Source organism: Capricornis sumatraensis, chromosome 6, assembly GCF_032405125.1.
Source record: "Capricornis sumatraensis isolate serow.1 chromosome 6, serow.2, whole genome shotgun sequence".
NCBI lineage: Eukaryota > Metazoa > Chordata > Mammalia > Artiodactyla > Bovidae > Capricornis > Capricornis sumatraensis.
Window position 1 is genome coordinate 10,217,093 of NC_091074.1, and position 26,736 is coordinate 10,243,828.

A 26,736-nucleotide genomic window follows, 5' to 3' on the forward strand; every position below is an offset into this window, starting at 1 on the left:
GCTGGTCTGGTGGTGCTGAATTCACTTAGCTTTTGCTTATCTGTAAAGCTTTTGATTTTTCTGTCAAATCTGCATGAAAGCCTTGCTGGGTATTCCATTTCTTCCCTTTCTTCACTTTAAAGCTATCATGTCACTCCCTCCTGGCCAGTGTTTCTGCTGAGAAATCAGCTGACAACCTTATGGGAATTAGATTGTGTGTTATTTTTTGCTTTCCTTTTTTAAACTTTTAATATTTTTCCTTTGTCTTTAATTTTTGTCAATTTGATTACTATGTGTATCTTCATGTTTCCCCCGGATTTATTCTGCCTGTGACTCTGTGCTTCCTGACAACTGTTCATTTTAAGTCAGCTTGAAATAGCTATAGTGATGAGCACCAGGACCAAACGCTCCAGCTCATTCACATGGTGGAAAAATAATAACTGTTATGGAGGTATTTATGTTAAATCTTGGGAATGACAGTGACCAATACTTCCTCATTCCTTACAGGACCTGATAACTTCACAATGACTAGATTGGAATGCTGGTAAATTGTTCTATAGTGACAGAAAATGGATACAGGGTGTTTAGGATACTGTCCTAATGACTTCCTATGCTCATGTACACGCACAGAAACATCTAAAAGGAGGGATGATAAACGGTGCAGTGAGACAGGCAGTGGCTTTTACTTTATCCTTTACATTTCCAGGATTATCTGAGAAATTACATGAGCATATTTTTAATAATCAGATGGGAAAACAAAGATAGTAAAAGATGAGAAAGAAAATCATTAAAAAGTATACCCTGAGTACCTCAAAGATATGTAGTAGCTTGGAATCACATAACTGGTAAGAATGTGTTTTTCAAGGTGTGTAGAATTATAAAATACAATGTAGTACGTTTTTCAAAGTCCTCAGTCTCTCCTCAGAATTAATAGGAACATCTTTAGGTATGTTTAGTTTTGGAATCTCATGTTATAGAGATTTTTATATTATATAATGTCTGTGATACTCTTACTGAAAATTATGCATAATGGTCAAATTCTAACAACTTTTGCAGTAAGCTTTCATTGAGTGAGTGAGTGCTCAGTCATGTCAGGCTCTTTGTGACCCCATGGACTGTAACCCACAAGGCTTCTCTGTCCATGGGATTTCCCAGTAAGAATACTGGAGTGCGTTACCATTTCCTACTCCAGGGGATCTTCCCAACCCAGGGATTGAACCTGAGTCTCCTGAATTGGTGGGCAGATTCTTTTACTACTGCTCCAGGTGGAAGCTTTCATAACATTTCCTTAAAAAGAGATAAAGTTCACATTATATGCCATTTTTAACTTACTGGCTTATAAATAATTTACTATTAAATGTCAGTTTCAAAGAAGATTTATGGGAAATTATAAAGTGAATACAGTCTTCTTTACAATAAAATCCAGGATAAAATTAACTGTGTGGGTTGAATATTTATCAAAAGCTATGGATGAATTATATTTTGGAGATCTGATGGGTTCAAGGGCACTTTGAAAGCTGTGTAGTTAAATTACTGCAGGCATGACCTATTTAGTGAAACCTTATCTGTAAATCTAGCACCAATGATTGTTTCTTCTTGCTGAAATACAGAAATAATTTATCTGAAATCCATAAGTGCTATGAAGAGTTTGATTTCTTCATAAAGATTCTTTTATAAGTTGGGCCAGTCTCTGAAAGGCCTAAAATAGAACAGAGAGAAGAATTAAGAAAGTTAGGATGCCATTTAGGAAAAGTCTGTCATAACTTAAAAAATTCAAACAAAGAGAGTCCATCCTTAGGTTGAGATCAGACAATGTAAGGTCAGGCTTAACCTCAGCTCTATCTGAGTCAGACGCCATCATCTCCACTCCTATATGAAGATGGAAGCATATCAGAGTCCCAGGAATTTTTTAAAATTCTTATTCCCTCAAGGTCATCTTTTTCTGTCACAACACAAATTGGTTTTTGTGTATACTCCCTCACTTGCATATGCCTTCTGTATAGTTTCAACTGTCCAACTCTATTCACATATAACTTATGAAAAGCATATTTAATAATGGGAGAAAGCAAGTAAATCAAGAACACACCCAGAGGCACCCCATCTCCAAGGATAAGTATACACTCTTCTCACAGTTACTGGATCTCAGCATATGGCTCTTCTGTGAGTTCCCGACGCATCAGTCAGTGCCTAGGAGCTTGCTTTCTGTTATCTTGGTTGAAGATGGACTTTGTGATTAATCAATTAATTAACTCTAATCATTAATATTATTTTATTTGACCTTTGGTGAATTTTTCCTTCATAGAGGGTGATGACTTAATGAATTTATACTTTTGGCTCATGTTAATTCCACAAAGGAATGAAAGATTTCTCTTTGTAACATGCTGATAATCTGCAAACAATGTTTGAGTAAGTCTGAAAACTTCATGAAGACAATAAAAATTCAACTGCAACTTGCTCTCAATCATTTTTCCAGAGAAGTTTGGCAGTTTCTTTGAATGATAACTTATGACTTTCCAATTATTCTCGCTTTTCAGAAAACAAGGAAGACAACAAATAATGTTGTAACTCACAAAATGAACACAAAAAATAAATTGATATCTAGTGTTTCTCTAAGGAGAATATGGTACTCACCAAGTCCATCTGTTCTGGAGAAGCTGAAGAGAAGGATGCTCTGAAGTAGGGGCAAGGAGCTGAACTATCAAGGTAGAAACCACATCCCGGAAGCATGAATATCTGAGAGAGTTTATGGAAAATGGGTAATATTCCATTAAAGGGACAATAAAAATAGAGGAAAATTTAACCTGAGTAGGGGAAGACTTTTTAAGTTTAAAAGCAATTGAAGAAATCACAAGAGAAAAATCAATTTATATAAAAATTCGCATGCCTTACAATAAACAAAACTAAAAGCATAGAAACTGGAAAAGTGTATAAATATTTAATGTAACTAGAAAAGTGAAATAAGTCCAAACCTCTTTTTAAGGTATAAAATTTGGAGGCGACCTTTAAGCTGGGACTTGAGAGATAAGTAGGTGTTGGTCAAGCAAAAGTAAGGGAAGACTCCTTCAAGGAGAAGATATAGAGTGTGGAGGGCCTGAGTGGAGAGAAAACTGATCCCTCAAGGAGGTGGTAACACAATACATAGAGTGATGGAATAAAAACGTCAAGTAATTGTGTCCAAATGGTGGGACACCTGCTCTACTTGGTGACCTCTGTGGCTGACAGCTCACTGCCCTAAAGCACATGTCCGCTGCTTCCTGGCCATGAAAACACGGTTCCCAGCCTCTTTCTAGGTGCCTGTGGCTGAGTGCTGGAATCCCAGCCAGGAGAGGGGATGTCTAGGTGCTCCTTCTCAGCCTGGCCCCTGAACATCTCCCCTGGGTGACCCACCATGGCCTCTGCAGTGTGCAGTCATCATGGATCTGTGTGTTGGAAAATGAAGAGTGAGGTGGCGGCATGAACCCAGGTCTCTGACTCATGGCAGGAGCAGAGGAGCCTGCAGACCATGTCTTTGAAAATTGTTCCCGAGTAAGAAATAAAATCTTTGAGATGGTTGCCTAGTACAATCATGACATTCAAAGTTTTAAGTAACTGCTTGTTGTTACATGGTGTAAATGTGGGACCTCTGTGCTGAAGTTAGATGAGGTGGGAATGAAATGATCTGGGGCATTCTGGGCAGAAGATTTCAAGGCAGAAGATGAGTTTTGTGTCAGGATTAACGTGCTAACTTGCTTCATTGTGTCTGACTGTGTGACACTATGGACAGTAGACCACCAGGCTCCTCTGTCCATGGGATTCTCCAGGCAAGAATACTGGAGTGGATTGTCATGCCCTCCTCCAGGGGATCTTCCCGACCCAGGGATCACACCCATGTCTCCTGCAGGTTCTTTACGACTAGTGCCTCCTGGGAAGCATCTAGAATGAAAACCATAATTTCTCTCAATATTGTGGGACTCTTTTGACATGTGCCAGAAGCAAATTTCTGTAGAGAAGGAGGAAGTGGTAGTAATTTCCTTCCAACATGGTCAAAATCTAGACTAAGAGAGTGGTGAAAAGGTGGTGATTATTTAGAAAAGTTAAAGGTACATGCAACAGGGAATATGGAATAAATGAAGGGGCCTGAAAAAATTATAATAAAATATGAAGTCTGTATCCTTAGCTCCTAGCTCAGGGGTACACACACATAGCCATTCATCAAATGTTCCAGACGATTATGGCATTGATAAGAAAGGAAACAAAATGTGACAAAATTGACTTATTATACTAAAATGCACTTCTTTGAGTCATGTAAGTATTTATTAAGCATTTACTGTGTGCTGTCATTAGCATTAAAAAATTCATAAAGCATGAGTCCTGTGCTCAAGTACAGCAGTTAAGGAAGGTGAGTGACTTTCCCAGGGGAGTGGATTTGGTCTCAGGTCCAGTCAGCCAGTTCCCAGCTCTGACCTCTAGACTGCCTCATCTCTTGTGCTCTAGCATGGGAGTTGGCCAATATCAACAGTCTGTTCTTTTGTACTCACTGCTTCAAGAAAAAAGGTATACTAGAAACAGATCCGGGTGTTTAGAAAAGAGTGACAAAAACCATAAAGGAATTAATTAATAGAGAAAGGATAATTTATTTGGTAAATTGGAAAGCTAGACGAAAAAAGTTTAGATTTCTCAGTGTAATCAATGTCTCTGAATGAGAGAGGATGTATATCTAAGTATACTTATGATTTAAGTATGCTGCTGCTGCTGCTAAGTTGCTTCAGTCGTGTCCGACTGTGTGACCCCATAGATGGCAGCCCACCAGGCTCCCCCGTCTCTGGGATTCTCCAGGCAAGAACACTGGAGTGGGTTGCCATTTCCTTCTCCAATGCATAAAAGTGAAAAGGGAAAGTGAAGTCACTCAGTCGTGTCCGACTCTTAGCGACCTCATGGACTGCAGCCTACCAGGCTCCTCCATCCATGGGATTTTCCAGGCAAGAGTACTGGAGTGGGCTGCCATTGCCTTCTCCGATGATTTAAGTATAAAAGGAGAGAAAAACCCAGAAGAAACCCTTGCAGGACAAGTTTAAGTAAAAAAAGCAGGATGTAAACTTTTTTGTGTAATTTTAATCATTTAAAACAATTGCATAGCTATATTAAAAAATTGATTAAAAATGCAGATCACCCACAAATGCATGAGACGATGCTCAACATCACGAATCATCAGAGAAATGCAAAGTAAAACCACAATGAGATATCACCTCACACCTATCAGAATGGCTACAAACAAAAAGAACACAAATAACAAGTGTTGGCAAGGATGTGGAGAAAAGGGAACCCTCATGTGCTGTTGGTGGAAAAGTAAATTGGTGCAGCCACTATGGAAAACAACATTGAGATTCCTCAAAAAATTAAAAATAGAGCTATCATATGATTCAGCAATTCCAATCCAATCATATACCTGGAAAAATAGAAAATTCAAATTCAAAAAGATACATGCACCCCAATATTATTTATAATATTCAAGATAAAGGAAAACCTAAGTGTTCATCAAACATGAAGGAATAAAGAAGATGTGGTACACATATACACGGAACTCAGCCAGAAGAAAACGAGGTCCTGCCATCTGTGACAACAAGAATGGACTTGGAGGGTATCATGCCTAGTGAACTGATTCAGAAGAAGAGGAATGCCATGTTAGCACTTACATGCAGAATAAATACAACAGAAAGAAACAGACCCATACCTACAGAGAACAAACTCGTGGTTACTGTCGGGAAGAGAGAAGCAGGGAGGGGCAATATAGAAGTAGAGGAACGAGGTGTACAAACTACTGTGTATAAAATAAGTAAGATACAGGGATATATTATACAGGATAGGGAATATAGCCAATCTTTTATAATAACTTTAAATGAAGTCTAGCCTTCAAGATTTTGAATCAGCATGGTGTACACCTGAAACTGTAATATTGTAAATCAACTATACTTTAAAAAATAGTTTCATAGCCAAAACACTAGGTATATACAAACTCTTCGGGAAAATATATCACAAATGGTAATAAAATCTGGGTGGTAAAACTATGGGCTATTTAAAATTTTTTCATTATGCTTTAATGAAGTATGATGCTACAGTGAATATGCTTTACTTAAACAGTCAGGAAAAAAATGCACTTTAAATATTATAATGGCCAATACTTAGCATTTACAATGTTCCAAGCATTAGTTTAAGTATTTTCTCCGTGTTGATGCCTGTCATCATCATAGCAACTCTAAGAAGGAGAGAGACCTGTTATTTGCATTTTCCAGATGAGACTTGGTGAGGCCACCTCACCCAGCACCGCATATCAGGGCAGGGCTGGAGCTGGGGTTCACTCCTAAGGACTGTGGCTCCAGAGGCTGTGCTCTTAGCCACCAGGCTAACCAGTAGCTGAGCTGAATGACTGTATTTCTCCTAGTTTAGACCAGGAGACTAGTTCTGTAACCCCAAATCTATCATGATCTCAGGACTTCCCTGGTGGTCCTGAGCTCAGACTCTGCACTTCTAATGCAGAGGCTCTGGGTTCGATCTCTGGTTGGGGAACGAGATTGCACATACCACAGTGACGTTTTTATGCTGAAACTAAGACTGGTGCAGCCAAGTAAATAAGTAAATATTAAAAAAACAGCCTCCCCCCATCTATTATGATCTTAATAATAAGATATTGTAACTGATACACAAAATCATCCTTGAGTTGGTAGGCAGCAATAAACATCTCTCGCTGTTTTTGTTAAGATATTACCTTACAGAAAAAGTATAGCTTCCCCCCACTCCCTGTTTTACCTCTTTCTTAAAGGCTTTTTCTTCAATCAATTTTCTTACATCATGAATGCCCTTAATTTTAACCCACAGAAACATTCCTGCAGTAGGAACATGCCATTCTGCCAAACCTACAAAGAGAAGAAGAGATGAAATATTTCCTAAGGCCATTGTTGATGATGTCAACTATATTGCTTAAATGATGTACTGCAGTAACTGTAAATTAGTATTTCCAAAAAAGTTCCCTCGGAGATAGCATTTTTTAAAAAAAACATAGTTTTATGAGTCCTGAAAATGAGTGTTGCAGTTTTATTTCAAAAAGCAAGGGGAACGTTTGAAAGGGAGAGAGGAGACTCATGTATATTTAAGATTTTAGTGGGTCTCAGGGCCATTCAGGAACTCCAGTGTCATGCTCACCTCCCTTCCTTAGAGCTTCCCCTAAGACACGCTTTCAATTTTAGGAGAGGATTCTTCAACTCTTTCTAGAGTCTTCTAGTGTTTCAACAAATCCTATCATTTATATAGCTGTTCAGAAGTCCAGTGAATTTTTTTTTTTTTAATCAGAATGTACTAATAAGTAAGAAGTATGGGCTTCCCAGGTAGCTCAGTGATAAAGAATCCATCTGCCAATGCAGGAGATGCAAATTTGATTTCTTGGTTTGGGAAGATCCCCTAGAGAAGGAAATAGCAAGCCATGCCAGTATTCTTGCCTGGGAAATCCCTTGTCCGTGGGGTACCAAAGAGTTGAACATGACTTAGCAACTCAGCATGTATACATAATTAACAAGGACTTAAAATTCAGGAATTCCAGGTATATTTGTAGGCTTTGTTTCATTGAATATAAGCATAGAGAAACCAAGAAGGAACAAGAGTTACTTTGATTTTAGCCATTACTCTTTAGGGAAAAAAAGAAACAACAAAATATGGATGAGGATTAAAACCTTTTTTTCAACACAATAGAAGTGATACAATAGTACTCATCAAAAAGATAAGACTTCATAGGGAAGCAGATATGATGGAAACAAGGAATTGATGCTTTGTACTTACTATTATTCTTGCCAAAGGCATTTTCAGTGGTATAATTAAAGTCATGGAATTCATTTTACTTTCTTCGTTAATAGACAAGTAAATCTAAACTATTCTGAAATCAGATTAGTGATAGGAAATATTAGATAAATGAAGTTAATAGTTACAAGGCAAATCATCTGTAATGAGAAATCCACCTTTGATTGCATTTAGTTTGTACTTGGATGGAGGAGCCTGGTAGGCTGCAGTCCATGGGGTTGCGAAGAGTCGGACACTACTGAGCGACTTCACTTTCACTTCTCACTTTCATGCATTGGAGAAGGAACTGGCAACCCACTCCAGTGTTCTTGCCTGGAGAATCCCAGGGATGGGGGAGCCTGGTGGGCTGCCGTCCATGGGGTCGCACAGAGTTGGACACGACTGAAGTGACTTAGCAGCAGCAGCAGCATAGTACTATTTTGTCTTTACGGAGTCAGGTTAGAAAAGGGATATATTGCTTATGTCACAATTCCTCTTCTATTTGGAGCAAAATTTTGAAAACCTTTCAATACAGATGTTGGCTTTAAGTAGGTTATTGCTGGTTGATTGTTAGCCTAATTGATCTTTTTTTTCGTAAAATCATAGATCCTTTGCTGAAGTCAGGTATAGACTTCATATATAGACATATGTAGAGTTGTGTTAGGGTTTGTGCTATTGTTCAGTCACTCAGTTGTGTCTGACTCTTTGTGACTCCATGGACTGCAGCAAGCAGGGTTTTCTGTCCTTCACTATCTTTCGGAATTTGCTCAGACTCGTGTCGATTGAGTAGATGATGCCATCCAACCATCTCATCCTCTGTCATGCCCTTTTCCTCCTGCCTTCAATCTTTCCCAGCATCAGGGCCTTTTCCATTGAGTCAGTTCTTCGCATCAGGTGGCCAAAGTATTGGAGTTTCAGCTTCAGAATCAGTCCTTCCAGTGAATATTCAGGACTGATTTCCTTTAGGATGGACTGGTTGGATCTCCTTGCAGTCCAAGGGACTCTCAAGAGTCTTCTCCAACACCACAGTTCAAAAGCATCAGTTCTTCAGCACTCAGATTTCTTTATGGTGCCATACATGACTACTGGAGAAACCATTCAATTCAGTCAATCAGTTGTGTTCAACTCTTTGCGACCCCATGAATCGTAGCACACCAGGCCTCCCTGTCCATCACCAGCTCCCGGAGTTTACCCCAACTCATGTCCATTGAGTTGGTGATGCCATCCAGCCATCTCGTCCTCTGTCGTCCCCTTCTCCTCCTGCTCCCAATCCCTCCCAGCATCAGGGTCTTTTCCAATGAGTCAACTCTTCGCATGAGGTAGCCGAAGTATTGGAGTTTCAGCCTCAGCATCAGTCCTTCCAATGAATATTCAGGACTGACTGATCTCTTTTAGGATGGACTGGTTGGATCTCCTTGCAGTCCAGGGGACTCTTAAGAGTCTTCTCCAACACCACAGTTCAAAAGCATCAATTCTTTGGTGCTCAGCTTTCTTCACAGTCCAACTCTCACATCCATACATGACCACAGGAAAAACCATAGCCTTGACTAGACGGACCTTTGTTGGCAAAGTAATGTCTCTGTTTTTCAATATGCTGTCTAGGTGGGTCGTAACTTTCCTTCCAAGGAGTGTCTTTTAATTTCATGGCTGCAATCACCATCTGCAGTGATTTGAGAGCCCCCCAAAATAAAGTCTGACACTGTTTCCACTGTTTCCCCATCTATTTCCCATGAAGTGATGGGACCGGATGCCATAATCTTCATTTTCTGAATGTTGAGCTTTAAGCCAACTTTTTCACTCTCCTCTTTCACTTTCATCAAGAGGCTTTTTAGTTCCTCTTCACTTTCTGCCATAAGGGTGGTGTTATCTGCATATCTGAGGTTATTGATATTTCTCCCGGCAATCTTGATTCCAGCTTGTGCTTCCTCCAGTCCAATGTTTCTCATGATGTACTCTGCATATAAGTTAAATAAGCAGGGTGACAATATACAGCCTTGATGTACTCCTTTTCCTATTTGGAACCAGTCTGTTGTTCCAGGTCCAGTTCTAACTGTTGCTTCCTGACCTGCATACAGATTTCTCAGGAGGCAGGTCAGGTGGTCTGGTATTCCCATCTCTTTCAGAATTTTCTGTAGTTTATTGTGATCCACAGTCAAAGGCTTTGGCATAGTCAATAAAGCAGAAATAGATGTTTTTCTGGAACTCTCTTGCTTCTTCAATGATCCAGGAGATGTTGGTAATCTGATCTCTGGTTCCTCTGCCTTTTCTAAATTCAGCTTGAACATCTGGAATTTCTTGGTTCACGTACTGTTGAAGCCTAGCTTGAAGGATTTTGAGCATTACCTTGTTATCATGTGAAATGAGCAAAATTGTGTGGTAGTTTCAACATCCTGTTGCATTGCCTTTCTTTGGAACTGGAATTAAAACTGACCTTTTCTAGTCCTGTGGTCACTGCTGAGTCTTCCAAATTTGCTGGCATATTGAGTGCAGCACTTTCACAGCATCATCTTTTAGGATTTGAAATAGCTTAGGTGGAATTCCATCACCTCTACTAGCTTTGTTCCTAGTGATGCTTCCTAAGGTCCACCTGACTTCACACTGCAGGATGTCTGGCTCTAGGTCAGTGACCACACCATAGTGGTTATCCACTTTACTTTTTTGTAAAGTTCTTCTGTTTATTCATTCCACCTCTTCTCAATTCTTCTGCTTCTGTTAGGTTCTTACCATTTCTGTCCTTTATTGTACCCATCTTTGCATGAAATGTTCCTTTGGTATCTCTAATTTTCTTGACGAGATCTCTAGTCTTTGCCATTCTATTGTTTTCCTTTATTTCTTTGTGCTATTACTACTAAGAGTATTCATAGGGTAATATTTTCTTGTCAAGAATACTCCTGGACCCTGTTTCCTTCCCCAGTATTATTAACAATACTCTGTGGTATCACTCACTCATAGAAGGACTGCTGCTCATCCCAGGATAGGATGTGCATTCCACTCACCACTTAACCACTTGTCTGCTGCTGCCAGTAATGCATCCCTCTGCTCCCTGTAGAAATCGATAACCCTAGAGGAAGAAAACAATGAAAAATATGTGTTTGCTACACTGATTGCAGAAACCAAAAGGCTCTGTGGGGCCAGTCTATAAGAACCTGTTTTATATCTTGATGAAGATGTTGAACTCTTGATGAGGGAATAGACCATATTTCTTTGACCTGTCCAGTGGTAAACTTTCTAATTTGTGGTTTTCCCATTATTTTGGAATAATTAAAAAATGAAAATTAATAGAGTGAAGTCCATTTCTATGTAAAGTATGAAACCTCAAGTACATTACCTGTCTACATGAGCCAGGAAGCCCTCTTCTCCCCATTGGTATAGAAGGTGTGACACCAGGAGCTAAAAAGCATGAGACAGTAACAAGGTTCATACTCTAAATGTGTTTTTGCCAGAAATGAAAGCAAATCATTCTTGACTATTTGCAAACCATCCTAAATAAGATGCACCAAGCTGCACCAAGCTTTTTAGAGTCAAGCTTTATTATACCAATGTTGATTAACAACACTGACAACAATAACATTATTGCACAACAATATTAAAAATAACAAATGTTTATCAGGTTCTCACTATGTGTCAGAAACTGCTATACCATGTGAATATATTAATATTTCAGATTAGTTGGCCTTTGTAATACCCTTATTAGGCAGGTCATTGTCTCCACTCCACCGAGGAAGAGACTGAAGCACGAGGTGAGCTTTCCTGAGGTCACAGCTCATCACAGAGCCTGGACTCAAGTCAGACTGTCCAGTCCCAGATCTACCCAATAAATGCTGCCCTAGATGGCCTAAGTATAAACACATACAGTTGATGCATAAAGTTATATAATATTTCCAGAGATTTTTTTTTAATCCAGAATAGATGTTCTAAATGTTATAAATGGACAGTGAAATCTGATTGATAACAGATACAGAAAATATGGAAAAAGTCCCCAAGGTGATAAAACATGCGGGCATCTGCATTTTGTGGAATATATAATATCAAACAAATGTCCATTTTACATAAACTACCCTTTTGGCTTTCATAGGTAGCAGTTCTATCCTTCAGGTTTGATTTTCAAGGTTGTCTTAGGGAGGGGTCCAATCATTTCTCAAAGCTTATGATGAAATTTATACAGTCTCCAAAAATAATTTTACTATCTTTTAATTAAAATACATTCCAGCTGGTGTCTATAGGGAGGTTAGCACATGGGCAGTGAAGGCAGACACTTGGCCACTAGCAGGTTTGGAACCCTTGCTCTTAGACTCCAGGACAATGGAGCTAACTGTGTGTTACTTCACCAAACCCTTTCCATCCTGTTGAGTCTAACACTGTTTTTATGGGATTCCTGGGCTACATGCCAGGACACAAGATGAATAAGATCTCTGACTCTCAAGGGGCTTTGTCTATACTTGAAACAGCATCAGGTCCATTCAAATCTCTTCTGCCTTTTAGAGCAAATATGTGCTGTTTAGCTAGTCCATGTGGAGCTAGAGATGCAGTCAGTGATATCTCTCTTAGTGACACGTTACTCTATTTGCCAACATCTATTTCTTTTATGATCTGATTCAAAAAATTCATATTTCATAAACTGTCATTACCTGAGCAAAAGTGCTGGTTTGCATTGTTGAAACTTGTATGTGTAAAACAATTCTCTCAATCAAGGGCTTTGGACCAGTTATAAACCCTATTCTCAACCTGCTCAAAATGAAAAGGCACATTACCAATCATGCATTATTAATTAATACCATGTTACTTATTTCATGACAGTTAACACCTTCTAGTAAAACTTCTTCTTATTTAAACTTAATTGTACACTTAGAATGAATATTTGACAAGGTATTTTTAAATTCTTCTGTACACGACCCAAACCTGACCAGTTCCCTTATAAGTATAGCTTAAAGGTCAAGGATCTTTGACCAGTGGGGATGGATTGGGAGAAAGTCTGGTAGTAACAGTAATAATCAAGCAGATGTGTGAAGGTGAGTGTATGCAAACATCTTGAGTGAGAAGCACTGTCTGCACTAAAGATGCTGAGCGGCAGCCCCTGTCACCTTTATCTGCAGCCTGAAGGCAGAGCCAGGGCCTTACCCCGAGGACAGGACTTTGGAAAAAGAGTCAGCTCGGATGACACGCCCATCCACGTCCATGGAGAGAAATGACGGTGCCCAGGGCTTGAAATGGAAGGTAAATACAATATTTATATCTGTTAGAGTGTGTATCCCTACTTTGTGCAGAGTGGGGAAACTTCACATAGGACCTCCTTGTCCCAAGGCTTGAGGTCCAGGATGAACAGTTTTCTAGGAAGGATTCCAGGAAAACTAGCTTGGAAAAGACCACAACGAAGAGGGTCTTCAGCATGCAGGGCTGTTTAGAAAGGGGATGCTGACCCTTAGGAAAACTAGAAGCCCTGAAAAAGTATAAATGAAGATGAGCCAGGTAGTCAGCGTGCAATGCTGAACCTTCCACGTTTATTTCAAAGTAAATGCCCACAGGGAAGGGGGTGGTTGTGTTTACGGTGGGTGGCAGGCAGACATGACAGTCAGGCAAATAGATAAAAAGCCAAGAGTTGTGTTTCTTTGCAGTAGGTTTGTAGTGGGGACTGAATCCGTGTGTCTGTTCTCTGCAGCCCTGAGAGCATTTCTAGTGTTAGATTTTGAGGAACCGGGCGTTGGCATCTGTGCCATTACTGTTGTCTTCTAGGGAACAATGCTCGGGGACAGGGGTGCACATGGACACTGGGGAAGGATCTGGAAGTCCTTTATTGTGCAGGTGCATTCCTGTCCCTACGCGACAGGGATGGCAGGCAGGGAGCATGATGCTAGGAACGCCCTCCTCTGCTCACAGGACATCACTGACTGAGCACAGCCCTCCGCCTTCTCTCTGACCATAGCTCCCAAGTCCTGCAGCCCATCAGCCTCCCCTGAGAGACTGAGGCTGACACCCCAGGAGGCACCCACTCCACATCCCTGGTACCATGTCTGTGGAACTACGGTCAGGATGTGGAGTCAAGACGACACTCACCTTCACTCACATGTTCCTTCGTGTGCCTGACACAGAGAGCCAGCCACTATTCTAAAAGTAGGGAATTTCTAGAAAAAGAGTAAGGCTCCAGAGATGAAAACACTCAGGACCCAGGTTAAAATCAAAACAATGCAATAACTTACAACCACTTATCTACTAATTGTGTGTGGAGTTGACACCATCACTTACCTTGTTGAACTGCATAAAATAGTAAGGATCATCTTCTATGATGAGGAAGTCATATTTTCTTGCAAGCTAAAATACGTTAAATAAAGTAAGAGTAAAGTTAAAGAGCTGTCTAAGATGAAAATTACTTGAAATCATTCATAGCTCATTGTACTCATTCAATCACTCATTCATTCATCCCAGCAACTACTGAGTCCCCACTGTCCTAGGAGGAGGAACCAGCCCCAAACGTTCTGTCCTCACAGAACTTTCATTCTGGTGGTAAAAACAGAACCTGAGCTCCTAGATAGTGACCAGAGGAGGATTAGGTGGGAGGTTCTGAGGGCCCAGCAGATGGTTGAGGAGGCTGATGTTTGAGAGAGAGAGACAGGGAAGCTGCAGGAGAGCTCAGGCTGACCGGAAGCATCAGTTGTGCAGATGCTGGGGGAGAAGATGTTTAGACTGAGAGCAGGGAGCCATGGCTCTGGAGTCAGAAAATACTTGGCATGTTTTAGGGACAGAAGTTTCTAGAAGGCATGGCTGTTTAAGGACAGAGGGAAGGATGTGAGAGCCCCCAGTTTGGGAGCAGAGGCCCAGGTCCTGTCAGTGTGTGGAAGTGAAGGACTTTTTATCTTTATTTGCCTTGTGTGGTTGGGAAGGGTCTGGAGGAGGGGCTGTCGATCCACACTTGAATAGGAAGGGTTTCAGTGACTGGTGGTGGGGCTGGCGCTGGGGGACAGGCTGTGTGTGGGGAGGAGCTTCACGAAGGAGTCCCAGGGTCAGGGTGGGAGGGTGGCTGAGGAGATGGTGGGTTTGGGTAGTGTTGGTGGTGGGGGCCACGGGATGGATTGGAGGTGGCAGATGAGGGGCAGACGGAAAAAAGGGAGTAAGAGGTGAATGTAACATCACGCCCAGAAAAGCATCTCTTTCAGTGAAAATATCAATTAAAGGGAAACGACTATATCATAGTCAACCAGACTGTAGTAATTTCTTGTGTTTAAATTTGTGGCGACCCTGGCATAGATGGCTTCTTTTTATTAAAAATCATCTTCCTTGAGAGGAAGAGGCTAACCAGAGAAGGAATTTGGGAACACTCTTCTAGAGTCAGAAGGAAATAAGAACACAAGTACGTAACACCTTCTTTGAAAATACCTCATAGATTTCCCTTTTGCGCTCAGCTGTTAACGAGTTCCCAGCAGGGTTGTTGCCATTTGGGACAGTGTAAAGAAATTTGGGGCAGTTTTTCTCGGGGTCCTTTGAATCTTCTGGCTTCCATTTGGAAAGTGTTTCTCTGAGGGAGTCTGGGATAATCCCGTGCTCATCACTGGAAACATTAATCATGTTGCAGCCCAGGGGTTGCAGCTGTCAAATACAGAGAGAAAACCAAGTCTGAGATGGAGACATGACTATAAAATATCAGTGCCAAGGGTTCTTACACTAAGGAGAATGCTACCATTTACACCCTTAAACGCAAGCCTGCCCTCAGCTCTAGGCCCACGCTGCATTATCTTCACAATTATGATTAGAACTGGTTCATAAAATAGGTGTTTATTAGGGAATGATTTTGAGAGGAAATCAACTTAGAAAGCTCCTGTGATGCTAATACATAAGAAGTTATAAGCAGAGGTGATACTCAAAGTATTGGACAAGCGGTGTAGCATGGGAGCAACAGACACAGAGCACGGTGGAATGGGTCCTGGAGACCCCTGCCATGCCAGCATTAGCTCCGCACTGTATGGGGTTCAGGGTGGTCTCAGGAGAGTGGGCAGGGGGGCCAGGGTGGTGCTGGGGCACCAAGGAGCATCCGGGCCGTGGCTCCTCAAGGAGTCTGCAAGTATTTCTATATTGTACTGATTGCAGAGGCTGAAGTTGATAGTAGTGGCCTTATTCATGAACATAGTTTTAGAGAAGTCTTGCACACGGATCTTCAGCCTATTCCCTCAGAGCCTGGCACAGATCTCTGTTTGGGCATGTGACAGCGCGGGTGCATCCAGCTATTTACGTAGATGCAAGTTTTACCTGTATAGTTTAGGAAAGTAATTAATAATTAATCTCCAATCATGAAGCAAAGGGAATTATTTTATTTTAGTTTTTAAAGTGTGGTAAAATATGTATTACTAAAACCTGTGCCATTCTAAAGTGTGTGATTCAGTGGCAACAACTGTGTTCGCAACGTGTGCATCTCGTGACACTATCAACTCCAGAATCATTTCATCACTCTAAACAGAAACCCTATACCCAGTAAGCAACAACTCCCCATTCCCCCTCCCCAGTCCTTGGTCACCTCTAATCAACTTCTGGTCTCTATGAATTTGCTTGTTTTATATATTTTGAATAAGGGGAAATCATACAATATTTGTTCTTTTTTGTCTGGCTGCTTTCTCTGAGCGCCTGCAGTGATGGGCCTGCCTTCTTCCTCAGAGAGTGGGTAAGACTGATGGTTAGAAAGTTGTTACACTGAGTTGAAATTGCTTCCCTGTAGTTTCCACATTTTGGTTCCAGTTCTGTAAACCTAAGGACCCACACAGACAAATCCAGCTCCTCTGTAACTTTTATATGGTTGAGGACAATCCTCACGTCCCCGTGGATCTCCTCTTTCTGCGGGGAAGAGCATGGTTCCTAAAAGCATTCAATGTATGGTCTCATTTCTACTTCTTTGTGACTGTGGTTGCTTCTCTGACTGTGTTCACATCAACCCAAAGTATTGTGCCCCAGACAGTGCTGAGTTCTGACCAGGGCCCAGCAGAGCAGGTGATCCGCCTCCTTATTCTGGGTCTAGAGTCCCATAATTAACACTAGATATGAAAGTCCTGGACTTCCCTGGTGGCTCAGACAGTAAAGCGTCTGTCTACGATGCGGGAGACCCGGGTTTGATCCCTGGGTTGGGAAGATCCCTTGGAGAAGGAAATGGCAATCCACTCTAGTACTATTGCATGGAAAATCCCATGGACAGAGGAGCTTGGTAGGCTACATTCCACGGGGTCGCAAAGAGTCGGATACGACTGAGCAACGTCACGTTCACATTCATGAAAGTCCTGGTCATACTGATAGGTTTAGTTGTATTTCATTGACACATGATTTGTCTTTTTCGTGTGGTAATATAGACAGTAATGAAAAATGTCTCTGTAAATTAAGAGGCATTTCAAGTGAAATATTAAGAACAGTGGACAGGATTTTGCACAACTGAATTTTAGCACCTCTACACTTAGATTTTGTAAAAAGTAATGTATATATCAGAAGTTATGGTTAGCATATTTTGCTTCTATTAAAACTTCTCCTCTTCACAAAGATGCTATTGTATTTTTCAGTGGGCAGATAATTCTAAAGGTGCAGTGCTTTCTCCTTATTTACTATAAAAAAGAGTTGCCTTTTGTAAGAATGTGTACTCACAGCATGAATTGTTCCTGAATAAATAGGTTCATTTACAAGGATATTATCTCCAGGATTAACGATCATTTCAAACACCTAACAAGAGAGGCACAGGTTAGCTTGGAGAGTGTGATTTCCAGTCGTAGAACCGCCCCCCGCCCCAGCTCTTTTTTGAGCTCACTAGGGTTCCAGAGTAGGACCTGGCGAAGTTTTCCGTAAATGCCAGATGGGGCGTGTTCTGTGGGCCCCGGTGTCTGTGTTGCCACCACTCATCTCTGCCTCTGTGGTGAGAGCACAGCCATAGGCAGCATGTAAGCTGAGTTCCAGTAAAGCTCTGCTTACAGGATCAGACAAGGGATGATTCTCTTTGGCTCTCAAGCCATAGTTTGCCAACCTCTCTTCTACACTGAAAAGTAACAGAACTGATTTGGATCCTAAACACTTTTATGCCTCCTTTGAAAAATTTTGTCTCTGTTATAAGCCAGGCCTGTGTAATGTATGGAGAGAAAGTGAAGATTGTATGGGATGGTTTTACCCTCATGAAGGTGCCAGAGCACTGAGCTAGACACTGCTCAGATAAACATGCATGTAAGATCCATGATAAACACTGCTGTGTGGATGCCAGTGTTCTGGCGCTCATTGTAGGAGCACCTGGGCACTCAGCAGACTTGGGGTATCAGGGAAGGCTTCTTTGAGGAGGTGAAGAGTTGGGGAAGAGGTGACGATAGGTACACATTTGAGAAACTGAAAGAATCCTGTGGCTTGAGGTGGAGTGTGAAGAGGAGAGTGGAGGGAGGTCAGAAGGAAGTGGGCAGAGAGCATCCCTTGGAGGCCTTTGGACAAGTGAGCCAGGGAGAGTTTGAAGTAGAGGGCGGGACGCAGGAGTCATGAGATCAGACAGGCATTTAAGAAGGTCGTTCTGGCAGCAAAATCAAAGTATCAGAGAGGAGTGAGAATACAGGTGGAGTCTGGGAAGATTTTAGGGTCATTTGGGAGGTTTTTGCTGCAGTCCCAGGGAAGGGCAAGGGTGGTCTGGATGGGGTGGTGGTGGTGGAGCTGAAGAGAGCTGAGGGGCATTGAGGAAACCAGAAGCAGGGACATAAGTGTGGGCTGAGGGGAAGTGGAGAAGGAGCGGTAAGCAGGGGCCTCTGGATTTCTGGCTGTACAGTAAGGAGGTGATGGGAGGGGTGTCATTCACCGGAAAACACCCCAATGTTGTCTGTTTCTGAGGGAGAAGCAGCTGAGTGTGTTCTGGTGTGAGGTGCCACTGAAACAGCCTGGGGTGAGGCCAGTGGGGGTGGTGGACACGCAGATGTGGAGGGCGCCTGGCGATGGAGGCGTGGGCAGGGGCACCTGGCGTGATGCCCGGGGAGGTGTGTGTGGAAGGGAAGAGGTCTGAGGCCCAGTCTTTCAGGGCTCCTGTGAACCATGGACACTGCAGGGTGGGCAGGGCAAGGATGGGGGAGTTTCCAGAAAGGACGGTTTCAGCAAGGGCTCAGGAGACGTGGAGGTCAAGGGAGACCAGGCCTGCAAATCAGAGCAGAGCTTGAGGACCCTGTGATGCCTCAGGACATCATCAGAGCCAGACAGAGATTTTCCCTCCCTGAATCAGAGGGGACCATTCCAACTAATCTTACACAAGGCACAGAACCATCCTTTCCTTCCCTGTGATGTTTCATCATCCCCAGGTCAAGCCTCTCCTCCGTGTCATTTTAACAACCTAGAGCTCTTGACAAACATCATGGCCAGTATCCACTGAGACAGAAGATCTGACTTTTCTTTCCCGATTTGGCCTAGGATATTCCATTTACTATTCCTTATGAGCTTTAGGCATTTTATGACAAATACAGTCCTCCTCTGACAAGTTAGTTGATTTACATTTTACAGGACCTCCTAGGACCAAGCAAATCCATGTATAATTCATGGATCAGATGAAAACCTCATGACCAACATTTCCTGTGTTGGCAAGGGGACATGACAAAGTCCAATATCATAAATGAGGAGTGAGTGCTGTTTAGTATTTGGGATTTGTGCACCTAAAATAATGTATACTCTGGAGGGCAAAGTGGAAGAAATGTTAAACCAGATTCCCAGGAGGCCTCTGTAACTGCAAGGCTGTAAGCCGGTGAGCTACTGATGCTTTTGGCCAGATGTGCTGTCTTTCTCTTTGATAGGACCAATGTTGAGACAGACAAAGAAGGAACTTTCCAGAGCATCTTTTGTAGGGGAAAAAAAGGCTATGGTGTACCTTTCTAGGAAAGGTATTTCACTGAAAAGAACTTTTTTCCTACTGGTCTGGGGCATCACAAATATTTCTCTTCAAAAAAAAAAACCATCTCAAACAGCAGCTTATCCTTGTCTTTGTCCTAATTAAGTCATAAAATAGGGAGGAAGTTTTAAAGTGTTATTGCTTCAATACATTATTCTGTAATAATAACTGAATTAAAATTCATTAAAAGTGACCAGATTATAGGTTTCACATTTACATAAGAGGAACAAGAAAACTACTCTGGTTTAATATAAACAAGAGTCATACTTTAAGCTAGATGTGCAGACTAATACAGAATCTCCTTATCCAGGACTAATTATTCAAGAAAAAGATGTATGAAACTGAGAACTGTATATGCAGTCTCTTTATCAGGGGAACCCCCAGTGGTGGTTACCTCAGTGGACTTCCTGGAATCCAGGGGAGGGGCAGGGAGAGGACAGACAAACAGAGAGAGAGAGACAGAGAGAGAAGACGCTAACCCAGAGGAGAGGTCAGCCACAGACCAGACGTACCCTTAGATCTGGAGAAGCACAGCCAAGAGGGAGAGAGGGCACAAGAGGCAGCTGGTACAGACGATGACAGCAGCAGACACACCAAGGGATGAGGCCTCAGCTCAGGAGGGTCAGGACATACCCTCCAGGAATTAAAACGTCATACGGACATAACCACGGCCTAACTCAACGTGGCCTGAATCTCTGAGCCACATGAAACTGATCCGTGCTCTCTAAGCTGCAGGGAATCTTGTCCGAAGGACTCAGAGCTCTGGGCTCTCTGTTTAAGAGAAATCAACTTGGTGAATGTCTTCAAGTTGTACTTATGATTCTAGTGAAGACTTGGTATCCCACAAAACATGCTGCTCTGTGGTTAAGGGAGAGATGGCTGTATGGGTGCACATGTTAGATTCTTGCCGTGGGTGCCCTTCCCCTCCAGTCTTACCTTACAGAGACCTTCTTGGCTGCCACATGTGACACACATGTCCATCTGTCCTTGGCTGGGTGCATAATGGATGGTGGGCGGATTATGCAATTTTACTTGTAACTGTTTTAGCCAGGATAACAGCTCTGGGATTCTAAAGCATAAATGCATTTAAAAATTGACAGTAGTGAAAATCAGGATAGTAGTAGACAGCAACTAAATGGTGGCTTTATACCAGGCACTTTATACATTTAATTTAAAAATCTTTGAATGCCTTTCACTGATATTACTATCTTTACTTAAAATACAAGGCAACAATCTTACAGAGTAAGAAATTAACATAAATTAATCAGCTGGTTGTTAAATTAGTTGAGACTTGAATTTAAAGCTTCCTTATTCCAAAACCTATAGGTTTTCTTTTCCGTTAGAGCATTCACTATGTTATTGACTTTTTGTTTTCCTTTGGGAGATTTTGTAGGATACCTGAAGTTCAGGTTCACTAAGTTCTTTGCATCATGGAAAGAAAAGCCTCTATGTGTTAGTTGCTCAGTCGTGTCCTACTCTTTCTAACACCATGAACTGTAGCTTGCCAGGCTTCTCTGTCCATGGGATTATGCTTGCAAGAATACTGGAGTGGGTTATCATTTTTTTCTGCAGGGGATCTTCCCAACCCCAGGATCGAACCCGCATCTCTTATGTCTCCTGCATTGGCAGGCGTGTTCCAGGCATACGTTATATACAATTGTTATGTACCTAACATGAATTATTCTTCCATCACAAAGGAATGGACTAATAAAAAATAACTAATAGACACTCTGTAAGTTACCCTTCATCAGTGGAAAAAGACCAGCTAAGGAAAGCCTTAGACTATTTGTTCCATTTGACTTTATGAAATTAAATACATCTGAACTGTAGGCAACACATTTCCATAGCTGCCTGGTTAGCATGGAAACATAATCATTAAAACTTTTTCTCAGGACCTAAATGTCTGCTTCCTGTGTCATCCTCTCCTCCCTTCCCCTATCCTGGTTTTTTTACCTATCTATTTTCACTCTGTATTTTTTCCAGTCTGAGCACAAATCGTACCTACTTCCAAAATCTTCTCCCTCTCCTAGTCATATAAGGTTGAGAATCAGTCCCTAGGGATCTTAAGCAGTCGGAAACATTGCTGCTCTTAATTACTCTTTGAAAACTCTTCCCCAAACCTTCCTAAATGCTGATATTCAGTTTAAAAAGACACAAGATGCTTTATCAGCTGGCTGTAGAATATTGCTTATGAAAATGAACCAACTACGTTAAATTATCTACTGATCAGATTGAGGGCAGGAGGAGAGCCGGGCGGCAGAGCAGAAGGTGGTTCGATAGTATCGCCCACTCAGTAACTCTGGGAGATAGTGAAGGACAGGGAAGCCAGGCAAGCTACGGTCCATGGGGTCATAGAGTCGACACAAGTTAGCGGCTGAACTACTGATCAGTACCCAGCACTCTGAGAATACTGCAGCGCTCTCTTCATCATCTGTTCATTAAATTGGATGGGTTTTCCATTTTCTATGGTGATGACCGCAGTCTTGAAAGGGAACATGCTGGGGTTTGGTGCCCCGGTTGCCAAGGAGATGACAGATTTCGGTGCATTGCTCAATATTTCAGCTACAAGAAACATGGAAGAGAAGAAGGAACACTTTCAGTGAAGACTTTCATAAACAGAGATGGTCAGTATGTTGCATTAAAGTCAATAAAACTTTACAGTGTAATGTCTAGTGATAGAATGCTAGTCTGAAAGAAACATAGAAGATGAGTTTGTACCGACCTCACTAGTGGAGGAACTGAGGAATCCACACGTGCCACTGAGAAGGCTGACTGATCACCCAGACGAAGCAGAGGCCACAGTGACAGAAAACCCTCCTCCGCTCGGCCCCTCCCTGCCTGCCAGGCTCCCTGCACGCCCTTCTGTCCTGTGTACCCGCTCTTCCCGCTCTGCACACACCTGCAGGCTGTGCTGAACCCTGACTCCTGTGCCAGAAGAGCCCCCTGGACTCTAACTGGGACATGCCCACCGCGGCCTGGCCTCTCTCTGTTGCTGATTTACTGCCCTTGGGCCTATTCCGGCCCGATTTCTGCGCCAAGTCTGCGCAGAGCCAGGTTCACCCAGGCTGGAGGCGCTTTGCGGGCACCCCACCCCCACTTCCAGCCCATGGGAGAGGGGCACAGCTCGGACTCACTCATGACTCGGATAGCAGAAGGCTTTCTGGCCGCGCTCGTGGCGGTGATGAACCGGGCGTAATTCATTCTCCTTCTCGGACTGGAGGTTTTCCTCAGTCCGGCCGCCTAACCCTCGCCCGAGAAAGGCACTTCCTCTGGGTATTGGTTTCTGGCGTGCAGGGCCAGAGTCCCGGCTGCAGGCTGCGCTCGGGCCTGGTTAGGACTCGGCCGGCGGGTGGCTGGCCTGGCCAAGTCCACTCACAGGGTCACGACGCGTGCCCCCTCCCTCCCCGCGTGACGCGGTCTGGAGCCAATGGCCACCACTCCCAGCCGGTTTCTCGCCCCGAGACCACGCCTCCACCCCCGTAGTGGCTGCGTGCCGCGCCTCGGGTCTGGTCTCCGCCTCCAACCTGTGAGGAGCCCTGGCGTCCCTGTGGGTGCAGGTCAACTCCACCCCTGGCCACGCCTCTAGACAGGTCCTCGCCTCCAGCCCCGCCCCCGCCCGAGGACACGCCTCCGTTCCGGCCCCGCCCTGACGGCCCGCCCCTCCAATCCGAGGCCCCGCCATACCCTCTAGCTTGGTCCTGTGTCCTGGGGCAGGCAGCATGGGGAGCTGGCGCCCCGCATTAGCAGCTTGAACCGGGACCTGGAGTCACTCCGGGAGCAGGATAGCCGGGGCGATAAAATGGAGATGTTGATGTGACTAGAGATTCAGGACTCCCCCCTCACATTTAATTAGTGTGATTCCCTTAGATACTTAATACAAATTTAAACATCTTCCCTTCGTCAGCAGGAACCTGTTTGGTGAAAGGTGTTTGGTGTTCTGGGCCAAGGAGAACATTAGCCTTTGCAGCCCTATTCTTGTACAGGTCTGTGCTTCCTATAGTATTGATTACATACAGAATTTTATTTTTTAAAGTATGGAAATAATCCCCACCCACATTCCCAATCAATGGTAACAAAACTAAGGGAGCCAAAACTAAAGAGCTTTCTCTTCATAAGATACAGGCTCTGAACTTTCATCAGTTTCTGCCGAATTTTCCACTCGGCTGCAGGAGTGGGACAGGTGAGAGTTGAGGGTGCTGTTTCACTGTGAGGTGGCAACGATTGAGTTCAGGGAGACAGGCAGAGAAGTGACGCATCAGAGCAGATATTGGAATGCAGGGGACCTGAGGCTGTGCTTGGAAATTCAAGGCAGAGAATGGCCAGTGTGGTGGGAAAGGGTAGGCAAGCGCTAAGCTAGGGACAGCTCACCTGAAGATCAGAAGCTGAAAACTGAAGAGATGATTGGTTGCTAGAAAATCAAAGAGACCAGACTTTGAAACTGTCAGGAGTAGCCGCAGGAGGAATTCTCCTGAGGGTGTGGAATGAGTGATCAAGGTTCACAGCTCACGCTGCCTTGTAAAGGCTTGGCTTAGGACTCCTGGGGACAGAATGAAGTATAAGGCCAGGTGTTCTGGACCCAGTCATTCTCTAAACATTTGTTGAGTGCTTCCTCTATCCTGGAAGCTGTATGTTGTTTAAAGTGATGATAGAGACAAAGGACAGGTCTGGATGCTGGAAGTACAGGATGAAGACATCGGCAGGCATGGTTCTCTCTGAGGCCTGTGACCCAGAGTCTGTTCCGGGCCTCTCTCCTAGATGCTGGTGGTGTGTGGTAATTTTCAATGTTCCTTGCCTTGTGGCTGCATCACCGTGATGTCGGCCTTCGTCTTCACATGGCATCTCCCTGTCGTGTGCACTCCCCTGTTGTCAAACTTCTTATAAGGACACCAGTCTCATTAGATCAGGGCTCACCTTCATCGCCTCATGTTAACTTGGTTACCTCCGTAAGGACTTTGTGTTCAAATAAAGTCACACTCCTAAGTACTAGGGGTTAAGACTCCAAAATGTCTCTTTTTAAAAATTAAAGTATAATTTATTTGTAATGTGTAGTTTCAAGTGTACAGCAAAGTGATTCAATTAAAGATCTATATTCTTTTTCAGATTTTTTCCATTATTAAAGGATATTGAGTATAGATCTCTGTGCTATACAGTTGGAACTTATCTATTTTATATATAACATACTTTATTTTAATCCAAGCTCCTAATTTGACTTCTCTCTCCCTTCTCCTCCCAGTGACTTTGGTAAGCACAAGTTTATGTTATATGTCTGTGAGTCTATTTCTATTTTGTATATAAGTGCATTTGTATTTTTTTAAAAAAATAAGATTCCTCATATAAGTAGTATCATATAATGTTTGTCTTTGTCTGACTTCACTTAATATCATAATCTCTGAATCTACCCATGTTGCAAATGGCAGTATTTCATTCTTTTTTTATGGCTGAATACTATGTACCATATCTTTTTTTATCAATTCATCTGTCAACAGACATTTAGGCTTCAATGCCTTGTCTATTGACAGTAGTGCTGGAATGAACAGTGAGGAGCATGTATCTTTTTGAATTAGAGTTTCCTCCAGGTATATGCCAAGAAGTGGGACAGCAGGATCACATGGTAGATCTATTTTTAGTTTTTTAAGAAACCTCCAGACTATCCTCTATAGTGGTCGTGCCAGTTTACATTCCCACCAGCAGCGCAGGAGGGGTCCTTTTTCTCCACACCATCTCCAGCATTTATGCTTTGTAGACTTTTTAATAATGACCACTGTGATGTGATGTTGTTGTTTCGTTGCTAAGTCATATCTGACTCTTTTGTGACCTCATGGACTGTAGCCTGCCAGGCTCCTCTGCCCATGGAATTTCCCAGGTAAGAATGCTGGAGTAGGTAGCCAATTCCTCTGCCAGGGGATCTTCCTGACCCAGGGATGGAACCTATGTCTCCTGCTTTGCAGGTGGATTCTTTACCACTGAGTCACCTGGGCAGCCCTTGTGGGGTGATACCTAATTGTAATTTTGATTAGCATTTCACTTTCCTGGTGGCTCGGACGGTAAAGCGTCTGTCTACAATGCGGGAGGCCTGGGTTCAATCCCTGGGTTGGGAAGATCCCCTGGAGAAGGAAATGGCAATCCACTCCAGTACTATTGCCTAGAAAATCCCATGGACAGAGGAGCCTGGTAGGCTACAGTCCATGGGGTTGCAAAGAGTCGGACACGACTGAGTGAGTTCACTTTCACTTTCAATAATTAGTAATGTTGAGCATCTTTTAATGTGCCTGTTGGTAACCTGTATCTCTTCTTTGGAGAAATGTCTATTTAAGTCTTCTCTCCATTTTTTGATTGGATTTTTTTTGTTTGATATTAAGCTATATGAGCTCTTTGAATATTTTGGAAATTCGTCTTTTGTCAGGAACATCTTTTAAAATATTTTCTCCAATTCCCTAAGTTATCTTCTCATTTTATTTATGGTTTTCTTTGCTGTGCAAAAGCCTTGTAAGTTTAATTAGGTCCTATTTGCTTAGTTTTGTTTTTATTTACATTTACTCTAGAAGATGGATCCCAAAAGACATTGCTGCCACTTATGTCAAGAATGTTCTACTTGTGTTTTCCTCTTGGAGTTTTATAGTAGCCTTTCTTACATTTAGGTCTATAAGCCATTTTCAGTTTATTTTTGTGTATGGTATTAGAGAATGTTCTAATTTTATTCTCTTATGTGTAGCTGTCCAGTTTTCCCAACACCACCTGTTGAGACCGTCTTTTGCCATTGTATATTCTCGCCCCCCTTGTCATAGCCGAGGTGACCACAGGCTTTGAGTTTATTTCTGCACTTTCTATCCTGTCCCACTGGTCTAATGTCCCATTTTCTGCCAGTACTATACTGTTTTGATGACTGTAGCTTTGTAGCATAAGGCTGAAGACAAGAAGCGTGCTTCCTCCAACTCCATCCCTCTTTCTCAAGATTGTTTTGGCTATTTGAGATCTTTGGTATTTCCATAAAAAACTTTAAAATTATGTGTTCTAGTTTTATGAGAAATGCCTTCAATGGGTATTGCATTGAATCTGTAGATTGCCTTGGATAATATGGTCAATTGAATAATACTGATACT

The 26,736-nt window shown here is 42.6% G+C and overlaps 1 protein-coding gene across 3 annotated transcripts; it reads right to left on the minus strand.

Moving 5' to 3' along the window:
* Window positions 1-674: 674 nt before the first annotated feature.
* LOC138080934 (kynurenine/alpha-aminoadipate aminotransferase, mitochondrial) lies at window positions 675-22,961 on the minus strand. 3 transcript variants are annotated; one of them, XM_068973830.1, is made up of 13 exons: window positions 22,771-22,961; window positions 22,030-22,198; window positions 20,573-20,705; window positions 17,389-17,463; window positions 15,151-15,360; window positions 14,023-14,088; window positions 12,901-12,983; window positions 12,411-12,507; window positions 11,111-11,172; window positions 10,779-10,843; window positions 6,763-6,869; window positions 2,611-2,712; window positions 675-1,678 (listed from the first exon to the last, which is right to left on the minus strand). In XM_068973830.1, the coding sequence occupies exons 1-13, from the start codon at window positions 22,835-22,837 to the stop codon at window positions 1,637-1,639; spliced, it is 1,278 nt and encodes a 425-aa protein (XP_068829931.1). In that variant the 5' UTR covers window positions 22,838-22,961; the 3' UTR covers window positions 675-1,636. The 3 variants fall into 3 exon arrangements, with proteins under 3 accessions (XP_068829931.1, XP_068829932.1, XP_068829933.1); XM_068973831.1 differs by having other exon boundaries at window positions 6,751-6,869; XM_068973832.1 differs by lacking the exon at window positions 17,389-17,463.
* Between the last annotated feature and the right edge of the window lie 3,775 nt (window positions 22,962-26,736).